The sequence below is a fragment of the Myzus persicae genome, unplaced genomic scaffold, assembly GCF_001856785.1.
Source record: "Myzus persicae strain clone G006 unplaced genomic scaffold, MPER_G0061.0, whole genome shotgun sequence".
Lineage (NCBI taxonomy): Eukaryota > Metazoa > Arthropoda > Insecta > Hemiptera > Aphididae > Myzus > Myzus persicae.
The window spans coordinates 169-22,106 of NW_019100753.1; the positions used below are offsets into that span (position 1 = coordinate 169).

General features: G+C 29.3%; 3 protein-coding genes across 3 annotated transcripts; all 3 read left to right on the forward strand.

Moving 5' to 3' along the window:
- Window positions 1–465: 465 nt before the first annotated feature.
- On the forward strand, window positions 466–1,456 carry LOC111042801. Its single transcript, XM_022327498.1, has 4 exons — window positions 466–560; window positions 632–730; window positions 798–1,082; window positions 1,147–1,456. Exons 1-4 carry the CDS (start codon window positions 488–490, stop codon window positions 1,362–1,364), a joined length of 675 nt encoding a protein of 224 aa, XP_022183190.1. The 5' UTR covers window positions 466–487; the 3' UTR covers window positions 1,365–1,456.
- Window positions 1,457–3,167: 1,711 nt separating this feature from the next.
- Window positions 3,168–6,700, forward strand: LOC111042800 (annulin-like). Its single transcript, XM_022327496.1, has 3 exons — window positions 3,168–3,368; window positions 3,484–3,620; window positions 6,306–6,700. The coding sequence occupies exons 2-3, from the start codon at window positions 3,484–3,486 to the stop codon at window positions 6,439–6,441; spliced, it is 273 nt and encodes a 90-aa protein (XP_022183188.1). The 5' UTR covers window positions 3,168–3,368; the 3' UTR covers window positions 6,442–6,700.
- Window positions 6,701–19,634: 12,934 nt separating this feature from the next.
- Window positions 19,635–20,480, forward strand: LOC111042802. Its single transcript, XM_022327499.1, has one exon. The coding sequence runs from the start codon at window positions 19,635–19,637 to the stop codon at window positions 20,478–20,480; it is 846 nt and encodes a 281-aa protein (XP_022183191.1).
- Window positions 20,481–21,938: the final 1,458 nt, after the last annotated feature.

Genomic DNA, 21,938 nt, shown 5'->3' on the forward strand with positions numbered 1-21,938 from the left:
CATTTTTATGTTCTCAATCGTACCACTTCAATTACACGTAATAAAAGATAATATTAATTATACTATTTGGGAAAATCCTCGACCATCATCCACTAGATTTTGCCGGCCAATAAAGTTCCTATTTAAAAAAGAAACTAAGGAAAGTACTAAAGAAGAAGTAGAGGATATAGAAATGCAAATTAACAAATTAGTAGCAACAAATATTACACATAATGGCATAAATCTAAATATTCAGCATAAACTCATATTTTCAATGGTCGATGGAAAGGTAAAAACAAGTTTTGTTTCGGATTCTATTCTAATTTTAATTTTTTTTTTAAAATTTTTCTAAATTGATGTATATTTCAGGTATGTAATTCATTGACAAGTACATCAAGTCAGTCTTGTTATATTTGCGGATGTACGCCAAAAAATGTAAACGATATAGATAAACTAAGCAAAATTAAAATTAACTCCGATAATTTTAGGTTCGGGTTATCAACACTACATGCTTGGATACGTTTTTTTGAATGTTTGCTGCACGTATCCTATCGTTTACCTTTTAAAAGTTGGCAAGTCAGGTTAGTTTGTTTAATCGTGTTTTCATATTGAATAAATGTATTAGGATAATTTTTTCTTAACATAATTTTAGATCGGAAGAACACAAGAAAATATTTTCGGAAAGAAAAAAAAAAGATTCAAGATGAGTTTAGATCTGAAATGGGTCTTTTAGTCGATATAGTTTTGCAAGGTATAAATAAAAATAACTGAAAGATTATTTAAACAATATTTAGATAATAAATAATATTTTGTTACAGGGCATGGTACGACAAACGATGGTAATACAGCAAGAAAATTTTTTAAAAATTTTGAAAAGTCTGCCAAAATTACCAATATAGATGAAGAACTTATTAAAAAATTTGGAAATATACTGATGGTTTTAGCTAGTGGTTACGAAATAGATACAGAATCATTTAAGAACTATTGTTTGGATACAGCAAAATATTATATTACTCTATATCCATGGTATTACATGCCCGCGAGTGTACATAAAATATTAATACACGGTGCTGATGTTATTCAACACGCACTACTTCCAATTGGTAATTTCTCAAAATATTTATATTACATTCGTACAAGCTTATTATTTTATATATTAACTATTAGGTCAATTATCCGAGGAAGCTCAGGAATGCAGAAATAAGGATTTTAAGATATTTAGACAACATCATTCAAGAAAAAATTCTAGGATCAATAATAATGAAGATCTTGTACATATGTTATGTGTATCATCGGATCCAGTTATATCAAGTTTACGTAACGTACTAAAAAAAAATATACTCAAGCTTTCCGATGAAGCACAAAACCTTGTAAATATTGAATAAATAAAGTAAAAATGTATATAAAAAACAGTTTATTATTCCATTGTGCACTAAATCCATTAAATAATAAAGCATCCTTTTTAACTATGATGTGTATGTAATGTAAAATCCATTTTTTTTCTGAATAAATCTTACAAAATTAAAAATTTGAACGAAAATAAATTATCGTAAAAAAAAAAAAATTATAATTTTTAAAATTTTTTTTAAAATATCAAAAATGTTAATAATAATGGGTTGAATTAAAAAAATATTGTCAAATTTGGATTTGTTGCCTTCGAATACATATGTTTTGATGTATTAAATAGTAATATCTAATAAATTAAAGATGATATTAATTTCGGCAAGCTAAAATTACTTGTCAGACCACTGTGCGTAGGTTTCTGCATGCCCCGGGGGTGGGGGATGGCAGCACTTGTTCTCCGGTCACCACGACTTGTCCGGAGAAAAATGCCACCCGGTGGCCAAGGATCGAACCGCGACCGGCTGCGTCGCAGCGGAAGCGTCAGACCACTGTCACCTCGTCCCCCTGAATAAAATTGTTATGGACAATTATTGGTAGATGTTAAATTTAGTGTTTCCATTCAGTAAAATTTTTATTGTCATTCATAAAACATTTCATATTTGTCCATTCAATCTTAGCCTATGGCATGAATTTAATAATAATGTCTTACGTTAACAATAAAAACTACATTACTTAATTAGACACTTTACTATATAAAGTGTTAATAGCTTAAAATTAAACTAAATATATTTTTTTTAATTTCAGTGTTATAAAAAATTGTAATTAAGATATGGTGAAAACTGAAAAGTTTTAAGATCTACGATTAAAATTGAATTTAATTACATCAGTTAGTAAAATTGATATTTTTTGTTAAATTAAAAAATATAAGTATTTATAGGTACATTTCCCTGGCACCCTCATTTTCGATTGTTCTTCGTTCTCGTTTGTTCCAAAAATTTGGTCACTTGTTCTATGACCGTCCGAATTTATGGCTGATTTACTATGGGAGTTAGGTTAGGTTAAAAATGGCAAATTGAACAAAAAACCGTAGAATACAACATCTAAGATGAATAAAAATATAATTTTAGAATTTTTATTAAATTTGGCATTTTTATTTCACTTTGGCTTTTTATCCAATTTAGATCTTTTTACTAAATTAATACTTTTTCATTTAATTCAATTTCTAGCATAGTTTTGCAAAGTTGAGAAAGAACGACGAATTCTTTGAAACAAACGAAGGACAATCAAAAACATCGGGTCCGTATCCAAAACTCAAAAGTGGGAGTGACGGCATTGTCACCCCCACATTTAATTGGCCATAAGCCGGGAATTCGGATGGAATAAATAAGAACAGACGAAATATGTGGGTTTGGTTCAAAAACTCAAAAGATGAGGGCTAGATTTTCCTAGGCACCCCCCACGTAAATAGGCTATACATCTCGTATAGGGATGGAACCATCGACGAGATTTACAAAACAAACATAAATAAAAAAAGAACAATCGAAAGCTCCGGGTTTTTCAGAATTCAAAAGTAGTAGTGTTAGGGAAATGTACCAATTGTACCTAGTATTTTTAGATATAACATTTTTTGAAAATTTTCGAGATTATATATATTTATTAAATTTACAAAATGTATAGAATTATGAAACTGTACAAAGTTTTTTCAAATGAAAGAGTACATTATTTGTTGTAATTAAGTATTTTAAGTGGTAATTTTCTCCATCTTAAAATTGTACCTGATTTCTGCCTAAGGGTTTTAAAATAAAACTTTGAATACAAACTTAAATCATAATATCAATTATAAAAACATATTTTTATACGGAACATATTCAACAGGATCAAACGTTGAATTTGTCCAAACCGCTTTGACGTATTTTGATTATGGTAATGACGTAAAAAGCCAAAATGTTTTCAACATATCATGTCTAGCTAGCGTGGTTGACACAGACTACGAGTATTTTGGACAAGACGACTTTAGGGTCAGAAAACCAGATATTGAATTCGAAGTGAGTGTTGTTGCATTAATACCAATGTAATAATATTATGAATTTAATCATTTTATGTTATGTAAATTTAATCATTAAAATAACACTAATGTTTAAATAAATTATTTTCCTTCAGATGCATGATAAACCTGCCATGTCGCGTGAAGTACGGGCTACTGTTAAGTTTAGAAATCCGTTGCCCCTGTCTTTGAAAGATGGAAAATTTTTTATCGCTGGTTCATCGTTGCCTAAAACTCTGGAAATCAAAGTTGGGTAAGTAGCTTCCCTTAATAATATTTTTTTTAAGCCAACTTACCTAGCTGATTTTTTTAAGGATCACTAAACGTTATTTAAAGTTATTTATATGTATACGGTATACCCTTACAGTTATATTATTATCACACGAACATGAAAAGTTCAAAAAGTGTGTACCTATCTTATAATTTTAATGAATACAGAGATGGGCTAGTTACATAAAATATTACAAAATGTATCTGAATTATAAATACCTGCAAATGTAATTGGTATTCGATTTTCAGTTCATTTTTTTTTACAAGTTATATTAGCATGGGGTGACCATACATCCCGTATTATACGGGATTGTACCGTTTTTCTACTTATTGTTAATTTATAAGTTTTTGAATTTTTTTTTCAACGATATTTTTTAACACAATTCAATATTATAATTCAATAGAGCATTTAAATCTATACTTATCAGAATTATTTTTAGATTCTTGTCTTGACAATAAATTATAATTGCTGCGGGTAAAAAATAGAAAACTAATAATTTCACATCATTGTCGGCAACGTTAAACCAATGATTATAAATACTAATGGTATAACTCATCGATTCCTAATTAGTGGTCCGCTTGTTGATTTTAGGGGATCCGCGGTTGTGTTGTTCTGTAGTGATATTTTTATTTTATTTTAGTCAAATTATTAACTTTGTAGTTATATGAAATTCCGAGTATTTTTGGACTATTGAAACTTGATTATCGCAAAAAAAATAGATAATCATTTTCATATAAATAAATATCATTATTATCTTCACAATTACACTATTATTACTATAGTTCAGAACTTGAAACCATACTGATTATTTTCTTTCCATTAACCAATAAAATATATTTCGGACATATCATTTAAAGCATTAGTTAGTAGTCTCAGTCATTACTGGTCAGCGATTAGTGCAGTGTCCTTTTTTATACATTGTATTTCAAAATTAAACGAATAACCATATGTATCAGTGGTTAAAATGAAAAATATTTTCAACGATAAAAAACTATTTGATTTTTGGTTAATTGTTCAAAATGATCTTTGATCATGATGATTTGAAAAGCAACTGGCTGAGAAAGTTTTAAGACATTTGATACCTTTTTGCACAACATATAGATGTGAACAAGCTTTTTCTACCTACTGTTATACGAAAACCAATATCGTAATAGACTTAATATTGACGCTGATTTAAGAGTTAAAATAGCCGGCATGCAGCAGGACTTAGACGAAATTATGAACAAAACCGAAAGATTTCACTTGTCCCATAAAGTTTGAAGGTGATTAATCAAATAATTTTTTTTATAAATATATTATTTTTCTGAGAAAACTTGTTTCTATTATATAACGAATGGGTTTATAAAATTTAAATTTAAATCATATTTAAAAAAAATTGTATACATTTATTTTTGATTTTCATAATTAAATAAAATTGAAAAGTAAGTATTTACAAAAAAGGGGTCCGCGGATCAATTTAAGATATAGCAAGGGGTCCGTGGCGTCACTCTAATTGGGAACCGCTTATACTATAACGTACAAAATGTTATTATTATTATATTGATGTGTGGCGGCGTCGTCTACTAAATAAGTACAATTCCATCCGTCACAACCAGTTTGTTGTCAAATATAATATCTACTTTTATTTTATAATATCTATAATATTATATCTAAATAAAATTATAAATACATATAATTTGTTATTAATATTTATACGTGAGAGTCGAGTTCAAGATGAAATTTACAGTGTAGTCGTAGTGATAAGTGGTTTATTTAAAATTCAGTGTACCATAAGACCTAATTTGTTTTCAAAATGCCCAAAAGACGGTGCGTTTTCACTCCACATTTAAAATTAGAATTTCCTTTTTTACAAGATGCTGACGAAATAGGAAAAATATTTTGTACCACATGTAAGTCAGTGTTTTCTATAGAACATGGTGGACATTCAGATATAACACAACATGTTACTAAAGTAAAAAAAACATTTACTAGCATGAGTAGTCTTTTTTTGCGAATTGTTTTAGTTTATAGGTACGCGTACCGAGTGTAAAAATTTAAATGGTAGCCATAAGAAAAATTGTAACTTAATGAATTAAAAAAAATCATAATCAGAGATTCCATTGATTCACTCAAATATTTTATAAAATTGGTTGCCTATACAATATTTCTTGAAAGTTAATGACTTCAAGAGGACGTTATATGGATAATGCATGGGCATTTGTTTTCTCCATCTTACAACGTCGTACGACATAGAACATTTTCGTTCACTAGTTTCAATATTGTGCTGTTAGTTTTGATATTAAAGTGAATTGACTTATTATTAAAGTTTTAGGTAAGAACATTTATCTATGCTTAAGCGTCGGCGTATTTTTGGATATTTTAATTTTCAAGCGAGAAATGAGTATTTTTGATTTTTGTTATTTCACATACTCGTATCTTGCTTGAAAATGAAAATATTGAAAATCCGCCAACGTTTAAGCATGGATCATGTTCTTACCGAACAGTTTGATAATACCTACTCAAATTCACTCTAATATCAAAATTAACTGCAAACTATTCAAAGTAGTGAAGAAAACTTTGGTATGGGGTAAATTGGTAGGACGGAGACAACACCTCTAAACAATTTTTTTTCATCCTCATCTTGGACATTTATCTAATGATGTGATTATTTTACTTTGTATTCGGCAGTAAGGTCAGTGCAAAAAAAACAACCAGTGTGTCGTTCAAATTCACTCCACAATTCACCGGAAAGCAAGTAATTTCTGCGAAATTTACTTCCAAACAACTGCAAGACGTTGATGGTTATTTACAATTTATGGTTTAAAATGGGCGATGGACATATGGATGGCCTGGGCAAATTCTAATTCAGTCAGATTTATCAAATACGATTTCTGCATACTATTTGTATCGCAAGGGAATTGTTATTTTATTTATTACTCTAAGTTAAATAATATTAATTGATTTAATTAATTTTCTTCAACATACAGCTATTATGCCATTTACTTAGTTTTAGCGCCACTAATTAGTTAAGGAAAAAAAAACAGGATCGGAATGTATTTATAATATTTTATATAACAAATTTAGTCGAAGTTCGATTTATTTTACTATATAATACCTATCTGATGTATTTTAATTATCAACATAAAACATTAAAATTCGTCGTTACTGAATACCTTCAAAGATTTCGAATTAATTATAAACATATGGCCGTAAAGTCGTGATTATCTTATACTATGTTTTGTCTTTAATTTAAGAATACGTTTTCATATATTATTTATTATCAACATAACATTTAAATATTTTCTTGTAACTTGTTTGGAATCAGTACAAAATTAACTTAATATAATCAATAATAAATTTGCATTTGCAATGGTAGGTAAAGTGTACTCATAATAAGAATGCCCACTTTCGCGCATGCATACTGAACCGCCGGAACGGCTCAACCCCACTGGCGAGATTCAGGTGTACTGTGATTGTTGACTACCGCTGTCACCAGCCGCCGCCATGCTGTATGAGTATCATAATAATTAATAACACGATTTCAATAATACCTATTGTAATACGTATTATAATAAACTGTGCATAAGGGTCCAAAAACATTTTTATTTTTATTGTTCAAACACAATTTCAACATCATATATACTAATAAACAAAATAATAAATGTATACAAATCTCACATTTACAAAAAATTACCTCCATATTTACAAAAAATTTTTCAGAATCTGAATCACTTTCAGATGACGTTTCTCCCGTTACAGTCATCAATAAATCAGATTTTTCTGAGGACAAAACCTCATCTATAATGTCATTAACTTCATACGACTTGATCTCTTCTTCTTAGGTTTATTTAATACAATTTTTCCACATCTGGAAGCTTGTAGGTTGTGTACTTGTGTTGTTCATCCGAACGTGGTTCTTTATTGATGACCAAAATAGCGCAATAGGGTTAAGCTGACAGCGATATGGTGGAAGTCGTAATACAGAGTGATCATTAGCTTTTGCAATTTCATCAATAACATACCTATTATACAGTGGCTTTAAACACTTGACTATGAGCAAAAGTTGAGGGATAACCATAGATCGGTTTATGACTTCTTCCGTATCCACCACTTATGATGTCTGCCTTTCTGGTGTTCGATGTCGAGGCTCTATCTATTGTCACTGGATGGTATGACGTATTATCCATAACAATTACGGTATTTGGTTGTAGTCGCGGTTAACCCCCACCATCCACTCACGAAATGTGTCTCCATTAATTTCATCATGGTCATCATGGTCAGTAGTCACGTGTATTTTTTTAAATTCGAAACATTATATAATATAACACACCAGGCAGGAAACAGTCTTCGGAACCGATGTGAAGTTCAATGAGTCGTTTCCCTTTGCCCGAAGGATTACTGGCACCATTTGGTAAACGGTGAGATGTAATTGTTGTGTCGACCCTAACCTTTCGATGAACAGTCCCCAGCATTCACCCATGTTTCGTCGAGGAAATAAATGTGTCGACCTTCTTCACGGTATTGTTTGATACCACTATACCACTATACCTTATGGTATGCACGTGTCTACGAACTGCATTTCTAGCAAAATCGTCAAATTCATCACGAAATGATTTTTTGTTAGGTTTCGGAATTGGAGAATCCACCGATTTTGCCTAGGTTTCGTCATAATAATGTTGTTGATTGAACGTTCACCGACACCTAACACTTCTGATATATTTTTACGAATTTGTCTCATGCATATGGTAGGGTGGTCAATTAAAATTTTCTTATACATATTAACAATACGGGGTCTTACATCTGAATTGATGATCTGAAATGTTTACATTACAAAAATTAGTCTTAATAATAATTTTGTCTTAAACGTATTTTTTAATTGAGAATCAAGTTCCTACTGTGTATTGAAATACTTAAAATTAAAAAAAAAAAAAAATCTAGTTGATAAAAACTGATAATTAGGGAATGGATTTTATTGTAATAAAAAATCAATACATGTAACAATTTTTCTTAAAATATGGAATAAAAAATCCAAAATATGTAAATAATAAAAAAATGTATCAGTATTGAAAATTACAAAAAACTAAATATTTTATAGTTATAAATATTAAATAAAAGTAATACAAATTATATAGATATATACAATTTTGAATATTATTCCGGAACAAGGCATGAAAAATAAAAAATTACAAAAATATGTACAAAATATGTACTTATTTACCAAATATGTAAAAAAATGTATTTGTATCTAAATATGAAAAATAAATTTGGCTTTATTTCAATTAAAATGATCTAAATCGTATACATTTTTTATCATATTTAAAATATCTCATTCCAATAATCTCATTATAAATAAAATATGTAATTACAATAAAATCAGTTCACTACTGATTGTAATTATTCATCATACAATATTCACTTTTCCTTTTAATTGGTGATGGGCCTGAAATGCCTGCACATTCAATATCATCCTCGCTGCAACTGCTTGCCATATTGATAGTTGAAGAACAATAAATAAAAAATACAGAGCGTATACCTATCGAAGGAAGCTCAATGAAATTGAGTGGAGTGCGTTGTTTAGATATGTCACGGAATGAACGCGTAAGCAATGAATGGTACATTATAGCGAAAAGATGGAATATCGTAGTTCACTACATAAACATTTGTTGCACGTGCACGGCGGCACGGTAGCGTCGGGACGGCAAACATCAGCGCTCACCGTGGCAACAAACATGCGCGAACCTAACGAGTTTGGACCTTCGAGTGGGCATTCTTATTCTGAATAGACTATAGATATATGTTTTTCTCATCAAATCTAATTACTAATAACAACTTTGAATATATTATAGCTAGATCTATATGATTGTGCATTACATATACTATGTAATTTATATGTACCAATATACAAATAAATCAAAATTTGCATTTTATTTACAAAATTGTATGTTTATTTATATGTAGTACCTAACTAGTAACTAACTTATTAAGAATTTATCTTAATGTACTTTGGACAAGTTGGTGATATTTTTTAACTAGGTTAAATTAAGTCTAACGTTAAGAATTAAAATTTAATTCAATATTAGTTATCAATTCAAGTTAATAAAGGGTGATTCATAAAGAACGCAGTTTTTAAAATGCTGGGTAATTTTTTGTTGTTTGTTTGGTGGCCCTATTCTTTTTATTTCTGTCATCTATGAACGTTGAGGTTTTTAGTGTGGAAATGAGAACCCAAGGGCAAGCATGGAAAAACAAATGCATCCACAGCGAGTAACCGTTTGGTGTGGCTTTTGGGCAGGTGGAGTAATCGGCCCATACATTTTTGAAGATGAACGTGGAAATGCAGAAACAGTGAATGGAGATCGTTATCGAAACATGATTTCTAATTTTTTTCGGCCTATTCTGGATGAGATGAACACAGAAGAAATGTGGTTCCAGCAAGACGGTGCTGCCTGTCACACTTCTGGGACAGAATTTCAAGGACCTAGTCACTGCGTGTCGAGCAAGTAGAGGGGGTCGTATGCACGACATTTTATTTTACACTTAAACCTCAAGTCATAGTCAAATAATATATACCATTAATAATGTATTTCTTATAAAATAAAATTGATTTATAGCAAAATTAACAACTGCGTTCTTTATGAAACCACCCTATATACACGTAATTGTTAAGTTGTGTAAAAACACAAAACCCTTTTATTTTCATATGGGTTCTTAAATGCCATATCATCAATATGTCAATATGTCATCTTTAGTATTTATGTTTAATATTTTAGCAATGGATTTAATTATATAAGATATATTTTCATATTTAGTATATGGGGTACCTGTAATTTAAACTTATTAATTCAAGAAATTCTGTGCTTTAATATTTAGGATGATTCTAAGATAAAATATATCTTTTTAAAGTGTTGAATCAAGGCAATCCTGTTTTAAATGTTTTTTTTAAAGTACTGTTGTGTTATGTATGGATCCAAATAGTGAACACTTTTTGCACTACAGACTTGAAAAACAGCAAGATTCAAACTATGATAAGTACAGTGGAGGTATAATACAAAAGGACACTTTTCACTTATATGTGCTTTAACTTAGTTGATACGGTCATTCATAGTAACGGCGCCGTCATATCCTTGACCTCTTAATTAGTTTAAATTTAAGCATTTAAGCACAGTATTTAAAATAACTGTGGCTAATTCATTTCCCGTAACTTAGCAAAAATTTAAAAACTTTGAGAAGTTTTAGTAAATGTGCATCAAAGTAGCAGATACAGTTAAAAACTGTTCAATACTTACAACATCTAATATTTCATCAGCAAGTATAGTAGAACATTGTGATTTATTAAGTTTTAATTCAATTTGCCTTTGAATTAATGTTCCACATGAGTTAATAATTTCATTCCGCATGTTTCCACTGTAACTGTAGCTCGATAATGGAGTAGTGAAGGCAGTGGTACTAGTATTACATTTTTGGTCTTAACTGCAAAGCACATTCCTTCCCCCACAAATGTCTTTAAATTAACCCTTTCCAGCCCATTGGGTCCATTTGGATACGTATTGTATTCTTAAATGTTATTCCAATACTAATAGTTCAAAGACTCCAAATGGACCCATTAAATATAAACAATTTTATGTTTTATCAAATGGTACCACTGTTTTTAACATATGATTAATATTACTCATGTTTTTATCATATTTATTATGATAAGAATTAAATTACTTTTTTTCGAAAGATTTGATAACTTCCGAAAATCATATTAAATTAAGTTTTTATTATTTTTTAGATTTGTAAATTTTATTTGATTGCTAAATAAGTAAAGATTCACTACGAATACTTCATTTTATTTTTATTTTACGTATTGACCTTAAATTTTTAGTAAATTTGAGTGTATCCATTTGGACCCATCGTTGAAAAAAAAATGGATAATTTAGGCGATGACCAAATTATTGTTTTGTTGGAAGGAGATATTTCTGATCTTGATATTGAATTCTCAGACGATGAAAATGAAGTTCAAGTAAATAATTTAGATTATCCCTCAGTTGATTGGAACGTTGATTTTAATGCTAGTTTAGGTGACAATTTTGAAAATAATAATGACTTAGAACAGTTAGAACGTAATGATAATCAATTATATTTTGAACAAATTTTACCACAAGAACACTCATATTTTTCTAGTGATGATGATTCTGAAGTTCCTTTATCTGTTCGTTATAATAAATATCGAAAATCATTACCTAAATGAATTAAAAAAGACATTGACTTTGTTAACACTGATTTTGACAATTGTTTTACGCATAACGAGGACGATTTAACTCCTTATAATTATTTTAAAAAATTTATTGATTCACAAATACTTGAGGAAATGGTATATCATACTAATTTATATTCTACCCAAAAAACAAGTTCTTCAATTAATACAACAGTATTAGAAATGGAAACTTTTATTGGTATTCATATATATTCTGGTATAGTAAAAATGCCCAGCTATCGCATGTATTGGTCAGATTGCACAAGGTTTGATATAATTGCTAATGCTATGTCGCGTAATCGTTTTGAAAAATTACGAAATAATTTTCACCTAAACGATAATCAAAATTTATGTCCACGGAACCATATAAATTATGATAAGTTGTTAAAAATAAGACCTTTTATCGACGCATTTCGTAAAAATTGTTTATTGACAGAACCTGAAGAATTTAATTCAATTGATGAATTTATTATTCCATTCAAAGGTCGTAGTAATTTAAAACAGTATAATAAAAATAAGCCCCACAAATGGGGGTTTAAAGGTTTTGCACGTTGTGGTGGTAGTGGTATTATGTATGATTTTCAAATTTATACTGGAAAAAATACAACAACTAAGTCAGAACTCGGTATAAGTGGTGACATCGTAAAAACTCTTGTTGAAAATGTACCAAGACACAATAATTATAAAGTTATATTTGATAATTGGTTTAGTTCCTATAAATTAGTTCGTGAACTAAAAGACAGTGGTATACACACGTTAGGTACAATTAGATCGAATCGTGTATCTGGTTGTAATTTACAAAATGATAAAATAATGAAAAATAATGGTAGAGGCTCCCATGACTACCTTACCGACGTGAATTCAAATATTAAATTTCTAAAATGGTTTGATAACAAACCTGTACATTTAATTTCGTCGTACGTGGGCGTTGAACCAATGGATATGGTAAAAAGATGGTCAGTAAAGGACAAGAAACATATTCAAGTCGACCGCCCAGCCATTGTGAAAGAATATAACGAGCACATGGGAGGCGTAGATTTAATGGATATGTTAGTTGAGTTATATAGAATTGATATAAAAGCTAAACGATATTATTTAAGAATAATATTTCATTTAATAGATATAGCTGTTGTAAATAGTTGGTTATTATATAGGAGACACTGCTCTTTAAAAAAAACGAAATACATTCCGCTTTTAGACTTTCGGTCGCAAATTGAACTAGCACTTATTCAGTCAGGTAAAACACCTACTAGGAAACGAGGAAGACCCAGCGAAGGAAATAAATTGCCCACCACCAAGACACCTCGAATTCAAAGGCCTGTAGATGATGTACGTTATGATCAAATAGGTCATATGCCTGTCCCTATTGATGAAAAGCAAAGATGCAAACATTGCATCACATCTAAAATTAGATTTAAATGTAATAAATGTAATTTACCACTATGCATAAATAAAAATAAAAATTGTTTTATAGATTTCCATACTAAATAATGTATTACAGTTGTTATTTGTTTTAAAGTTTAATTATTTATTTTTAATTTGTTTTGTTTTATTTCCTGTTAACAAAAAGAATTTGTTAAATTTTTTTGAGGTTAAATTTATTTTATATTATGTAACAAGAAAAGTGTTTTTCATTATGTTTTATTTTATTTTATGTTTGAAAGTAGTATTAAAAGTTACAACAGTTAAATAAAGAGATTCATGATTATACCTATTGAGTGATGTTATACTTTAATTCAATTTACATTCGCGATGTCTAATGGGTCCAATTGGACCCGTTATGAAAAACATCCCGGAAAATGTCGAATTTTCATGAAATTATTTTTTTTCTATTTTTTATTGATTATTTGATAGCTAAGAAATAATATATTTTAATGGTATAAAAAAAAAAATTGGGCGGGAAAGGGTTAATTAGTGTAGTACTGAAGCACTGTTAAATATTAATTTCCGAAGGTAGTGTGTAATGGACTGTGGTCATTATTATAGTATGTTACATTCTGTATTAATTTATAGTTTATTATTGTCCCAAAATAACTAACTTTAATAATGTTCTATCGTAAATCAGGTTCTACCTATATATGTATTATTTTGACATTGATATTAATGGAACATTGAATTTTTTTATGTAGTTGTACAAAAATAAAAACTTTTTTAGAAATATCTTTCTCCTTCTAATTCTGACTGTCCTGACTATTACTACTGAATCTCATACCGTAATAATATTATCATAAGTTTGATTAATTTTATATTACGTGCTTCCGGTTGCAATTTTTAGCGTGTTTGCTAAATATTTTTCATTTAAAATGAGAGGCCGAAAACCAACGATCTGTTCTGATGAAATCATAAGGGCCAAATGTAAGCTCCTACAAGAATAACCTTTTTACCTGAATCATCATTAAATGTAAACTCCTACACTAATAACCTTTTAAAATTTTTACCTGAAAATTAAAGATATTGTAATCTCCTACATAGAAATTTTTCCTTTTAAAAAATAGGGTAATATTACTTAAATTCAGTCATACAACACAACGCAGACAGACAAAAACTATTTCTTAATATCAATTTATACTTAATCAAAAAGATAAATATATACGAGGAGAAATTTCACGTTTAGAGTTTATCTCTAAAGTATGCCATAAAAATATACGTAAATGATTATGACTTAGTATTGTTTTATTGAATTTTTTATTATTTTTTTTCAAAAATTATTATTTTAAACGTATGTGATTTTGACTATTGTCTTATTATATTTTTCAAACAATTTTTGTTCTAGGATTAAATAATTATGAATATTGTATTATTAAAATTTTTATTATATTTTTCAAAAAAATTATATTAACTAATAGTATTGTTTTATTGAATTTAAACATATTTTGTTTTTGGATTAAATGATTATGACTATTATTTTATTATATTTTAAAAATGTATTATACTATTATTATAATTTATTATATTATTATAACTATATTTTTCAAACCATTTTTATACTATGTGTTAATATATTGCGAGACTGATATTTTTTACAGCAATACGAGCGGTATTAATTTTTTGTAGGAGTTAACATTATCTTTTGTAGAAGTTAACACTATCTTTTGTAGGAGTTAACACTATCTTTTGTAGGAGTTAACACTATCTTTTGTAGGAGATTACACTACATTTGTAGGAGTTTACCATTCCCCATCATAAGTATTTTTCTTAAATATAATGATAGATTAATAACTGAAGTGAATGGAGAAAAAAGCAAGTGATAATATTAATATAAATATATACACTAATATTGACACAAGTATATCTAGTGACATATTTATTTTTGGTTCCATGTATGCAATAATCAATAATAATGATTTATACAAAAAAAATAAGTAATGTATAACTAAATGTATATTATAATTTATAACTCGTAGTAAAATTGGATATAATTAAAATATTTCTTGAATGATCATTTTTATTTATGATTATGAATAATGAAACGAAACAACCAATTAAATGGAACATAATTATTAATCTTGTGTGATATGTGATCATATACTAAGTACTTACCTCAAATATTATAAGGATGACGTCGGACTGATAGTCAGTGTATCGTCCGTATCTCACGCACCGATCAACCAAACATGGCGAACAATTTTAGATTTAATGAAGAGTTTCATTTATATAATTATTCTGTTGTTTCATCTTACATATCCTCCTCCTCATCTATGCAACTTATCATTTCGTCCTAACTCTCTGATGTTAACTAAACAGGGCATCACAATACAAAAAAATCGACCTTAAAAATATGCTTTTTGGACTAACAGGACTCATTGGTCTTAGTTACATGGTTTTTGTAAAAAGTTTTATGAAATCGCAAATCTAGATAACGAAAATATGAACAAATTCTTATGTTTAAATAAAAACCATGTTCCTATGATCAACAAGCAATGAGTATAATTCGAAAAAAAATTATGTATTCACTAAAAAAATTACGAATTAGCCGTGATAATGTACTGCTCTCGCCCCTACAGCTGCAGCGTTCTAATCCCTCTGCGTGTACATTTATCTAGTAAAAAATGGAACCCCCCTCAGTCCAGACAAAACCCCGCTTAAGAACCGATGCGTACTAGATGATATGCCAGCAGTACTTGGAAGATTAACATTGGCAGTAGCTGAATAATCTTTCGAAATACATTTTTTTAACTACCAACCGAATTGACAACTTTGCCAATACCGTGAGTTCAGCAATTAGTAACTATCCTACACCTAATAATGGTCCAGAAAAATTGTGTACAAAACAACATGAACTCTGTTCAAGATTAATACCCAGTTCTGATAACATTGAGATAAAACCGGTATTTATTATTCTTATAATAANTATTATTCTTATAATAAATTAATTGATTTTATATCAAATTGTAATCATGTATTTTCTAATACAAACAGGACTTACTGATAGAATTGTATGGTTGTAATTCAAATAAAGGTTCAGTCATTTTGCCAAGTACCTAGCACTCGTAAACGATTATTATTCGTGTATCCAGAGGACGACATTACTGTAATACTAAATTTTATTATTATTTAATTGGAAGCATTAATTATATTTTCTTTGTTTAGAGACCATTTGTTTTTCAGAAGTTGTGTACCTGTCCAACTTCCCAATTACAACCAGCATCAAATGAAACTTAGTAGACAATGGCGACAAACGTTTGAGAGAAGAGAGCATAGTGTTTTTGTATTGAAATTTACAATGCTTACACTTAATCAACATCTACTATAATTTAATAAATATTATTCAATAGTTATACATTAAAATAATAAGTGATTGAATACATCTAATCAGTAAAAATATGAAAATACATTTTGAATACCTATTTGCCTACCTACCTAATCGGTTGTCAATCATACATGTTGTATGTAAGAATTAATAGGCAAATTATTATTAGTTATAACTGATACATTTATTAAATTTATATATATTTAATATTGTTATATGTCTATATTTATATATATTTAAAAAAAATAATGTATGGCTTTGTTAATAATGGTGGATGTATTAGTTGATATTATAACATATATAATGGATTTTCAAATATTTTTCATTGATCACATATGTGATATTTAATTAAATTTGTATTTATTGTATTACAAGAAGTATTTTTGATTCAATACAACACCATTGTTGTTTACATCTGTTACCGTATTTATAGTTGATTGTTGTAGGTTTACAACTATAAAAAGAAAAATATTTATAAAAGTAATCGTATTTTTTAATAATAAAATTATCTACCTAGTAAAAAATGGAACCCCCCTCAGTACAGACAAAACCCCGCTTAAGAACCGATGCGTACTAGATGATATGCCAGCAGTACTCGGAAGATTAACATTGGCAGTAGCAGAATAATCTTTCGAAATACATTTTTCTAGATACCAGCCGAATTGACAACTTTGCCAATACCGTGAGTTCAGCAATTAGTAACTATCCTACACCTAATAACGGTCCAGAAAAATTGTGTACAAAACAACATGAACTCTGTTCAAGATTAATACCAAGTTCTGATAACATTGAGATAAAACCGGTATTTATTATGTAATATTATTCTTATAATAAATTAATTGATTTTATATCAAATTGTAATCATGTATTTTCTAATACAAACAGGACTTACTGATAGAATTTTATGGTTGTAATTCAAATAAAGGTTCAGTCATTTTGCCAAGTACCTAGCACTCGTAAACGATTATTATTCGTGTATCCAGAGGACGACAATACTGGAATACTGCATTTTATTATTATTCAATGCTAAACATTAATTATATTTTCTTTGTTTAGAGAACATTTTTTTTTCAGAAGTTGTGTACCTGTCCAACTTCTCAATTACAACCAGCATCAAATGAAACTTATGCAGACAACGGCGACAAACGTCTGAGAGAAGAAAAATATTTACAACAACTTTTTAAAGTGAAAACTTTTTTAGGCGCGTTTAGCACATTTGTGGGTACTGAATTGAACTGAGCCGTCACGCTTTGCTTTGTAACGCCCATTTGGGTGAAGGCGGCTCGAGGCGACTAAGCATGAGAGAAACCGTCAGCAGAGCGAGAGAGAAAGATAGTCAAAGCGTCACCGCCATTCTCACTTGGCAGAATTGGTTAAGGTTAGGTCTTAGGTTATGTTAGGTTGGTGGCGTCGTGGAAGCATGCGAAATCAGTTCACACGTCGATTTCAAACTGAAAAAAGTTTAATTTAGGTTAGGTTGTGTTGCTTCGGATGTTAGGATTTATGTGTATGTGTGTCGGTTGTCCATTAATAATGGGAAAATTAAAAAAAAAATTTTTAAATGTATTAGTTTTTTTTAGATATTTAGAAAATGCATTCAATTCAAAAATATTCATTTCATATTTCGGTTAGTATAAACCTAAAGTTTCATTTTTAGAGTTTGATGATGCAGATGAAATCCCCTCAGAGCAAAATTCAATGGAGTATATTATACATAATTGTAATTAAGTACATTGTAAATGTTATAAATTTATCAATATAGAACGCAAAAAAACTTGTATTTCGTATTAATAATTTCGTCTTGTTGAAGTTCACGTTACTTCTGTCGTGTGGTCTTATGCACATTTTTTTATGTTACCAACCAAAAATATATTGTTTAATTAATAGGATAATTAAATCCCACCGAACAATATAAAGTATCTTGACAAACATCTGCATTATTTAGTTAATACAATTTACAAGTCAATGTCAAAATGCAGTACAAAAACATCCTCAAATTCTTTCTGTAGAGCTTCGAAGTATAACTTAGCCTTTAAGGTAAATTAATAAATGACTACTGGTATAACATTTAGATATTGAAATGTTATTATTTTTTTTTATCCCCTAAATTTTAGTTATTGATTATGGTAGGTACTTGGCTGATGAAAATAATTTTTCAATTGTTTTGGATAATTTTCTTATGGCATAGAAACGGGAGATCAGCAGTTTTCCGAAAAATGATAAGGAGCTGACGACTGATAACAGTTCGAAAATCAAAAAGCGTTGCCAACCATTACATACAAAAGTCGGTATACATTTGTAAACTCCACCAGATGGCGGGTCGGACTTGTTAACGCGGGACCCAACCCCGCCATCATGTAGTGAGGTATGGCCGAGTGGCCAGTGTTGCCAAATTGGTCTTTTTATAACTAAATCTGGTTTTTTCTTGCTGCATCTAGTTGTTGAATTTTAGATTCTAGTTGATAGTCATTTTTCTGGTTTTTTTTTCCCGGCTTTTTTTGAAATATTGCCTTATAACGATATACTATATTATTATACTACGTCGCCAACTATTATAGTATAATATCCTAACCCGTGTGTTCGAAACTGGTTTTGATTTGAACAATAAAAATAAGTACCTGGATCTATTGTATCAATTGTAGGTGAACAAATAACAGTAATGCAATTAACACAGTCCACAGATCATGTAGGGTCCTAGAGGACTCACTTAAATCTAGTTTTATTTAACCTGTGCTATTAAGATAAAGAGTATAAGACTAGAAAACATGTAGTATTCTAAAGCTATTGAATATGTTACCATATTACAGAATAGAACTCTAGTACTATAGTAGTAGGTACATGTAAAAATAAAAATAAAAATAATTGTTGGAAAACTGGTATTTTATATTTTCCAAACAAATTGACAAGAAAAATTATTTCTTGAATTGCAGTTTAGTACTCAACAAATCATTGAGTTCCTATATTGTTTTATTGCTTTTCTTTTGATTTTGTTTTGTTTTAAGTTGTATTGAGTATATTAAGGTGAATAATGGGAAAGCCAACATATACACAAAAGTTCCGTCAAGTGTGGAAGACGGACAAACTATTTATGGACTGGCTGCAAGAAATGAAGGATGATCCTGAAAAAGCTTACTGTAAGGTATGTTGTTGTAGTATCCGTGCAAGAAAGGCTGATTTAGTTAACCATAGTGCGTGTAATAAACACAAATCTGCACTAAGTGCAACATGCATTAGACGTACTGGATCATTTCAATTTAAACCTAATAATTTACAAATGCAGCATACACAAGCTAGTATGGCATTATTTGTAAGTGCACACAGTGCAATTATGGCAATTGACCATTTAGGTGAGTTATGCAATACTAACTTTACTGGAGATAATATTAAAATGCATAGAACAAAATGTTCTAGAATTATCATTAACATTTTAGCCCCATTTTTTGTTAAAGACTTGAGAAATGATATAGGACAGTCTAAATATAGTTTGCTTATCGATGAATCCACTGACATATCCGTTTTAAAATATCTTGGAATGGCAATAATTAATTACAGTAGAGACAAAAATGACGTTGTTACATCTTTCTTTGCATTAGAAGAACTGAGAGAGTGTAATGCTCAAGCTATAGTTGATGCAATGAAATCTGCATTACAGGAGTATAACCTTAATATAAAAAATTTAATCGGTATCGGATCAGATAATGCAAGCGTAATGGTTGGAATAAATAATGGAAACCATGCAATCTTAAAACAAGAGAATCCCAATCTAATTTTAATTAAATGTGTGTGCCATTCACTTCAGTTGGCCACATCACAAGCTTGTGCCGAAACAGTTCCAAGACATTTAGATTTTCTAATTTCTGAATCTTATAATTGATTTTCAAAATCCACACTACGCCAACAATACTATAAGGATCTGTATAAATGTATGAATGAAAATCATGAACCACTTAAAATTGTTCAAGTATGCAATACGCGATGGTTATCCATAGAAACTGCCGTCGTCAGAATAATTGATCAATGGAACGACCTAAAATTACATTTTGAAATTAGTAGATAGAAGGAAAAGTGCTATTCTGCAGAAATGCTATATACTCTTTATAAAGATGAACATAACTTAGCATATTTGTTATTTTTAAGACCTCTCTTAGGAGAAATTCAAAGAGATAATAAACTTTTTGAATCTGAGTATGCAGACCCGACAAAATTAGGATCAGAGTTAATATCACTTGTCACTTGTTTGGGAAAAATTATTGTTGTGCCAACATTTAATTTTAGTAAATCAACTAATTTTACTGATCATTTAAATCCAAAGCCTTATCTTGGGTATGGATTTGAAAATAAAGTTGATGAATTAAAAAAAAAAGGTAAACTCTCATCTGATCAAGAACAAGTACTTAGAAATAGGTGTATATCATTTATTATATATATTGTTAAGCAACTACAACAACGTTTACCAGAAAACATTCAAATATTAGAAAAAATTGAAATATTTTCCCCTCAAAACGCACTTAAACAATTAAAAGACCCTATATCATCAGTGTGTGAACATTTTGGTATTGAAAATAAAATAATAGAAAAAATAGACTTACAATGGAGAAATATTGTTTTACACAAATGGGAAAAAACTAAATCTGCGGTAGAATTTTGGTCTGAAGTTAATAATTTCACTGATGCTGGTGGTAATAATCCATTTGAAGATCTTGTTGGTTTGGCTTTGACAATACTTTCATTGCCCTGGTCTAACGCTGCATGTGAGCGAATCTTCAGCCAAATGAACATTGTCAAAAACAAGTCAAGGAATAGAATGAAATCACCAATGTTAATATCACTTCTACATATTCGTTCAGGCTTAAAAAGAAACAAAAAATGTTGCCATAATTTTAAATTCCCAGATAGTGTTGTTAAACCTATCGGGACAATGGATGTTTATAATGTAGATAAAGAAATATCTGAAATTACCGAAATGCTTGATGATCTACCAGCATTTATGTAAATTTATTTATATATATTTATGTTGGTTTTTTTTTAAATTAAAAGCACTAGTGCACTACATTTTATTTTATAAAAAATAATTAAAATAATAAATTCAATAATGTTCTTACTTCTTAGTTCTTATATGTATTATTGTATTATCATTTATCAATGTTTGAAAAATATAATATATCTGGTTGAATATATAGTCATTTGATTTTTTTCTGGTTGAAATCTGGTTGATTTTTATCAGGTAACTAGTTTTTTTTTAATTTTAATACTTGGCAACACTGTGCGCACAATCACTGTCTCCTCTCTTTGGTGACATGGGCCATCATGGTTTAGTCAAGAGTCAATTGCA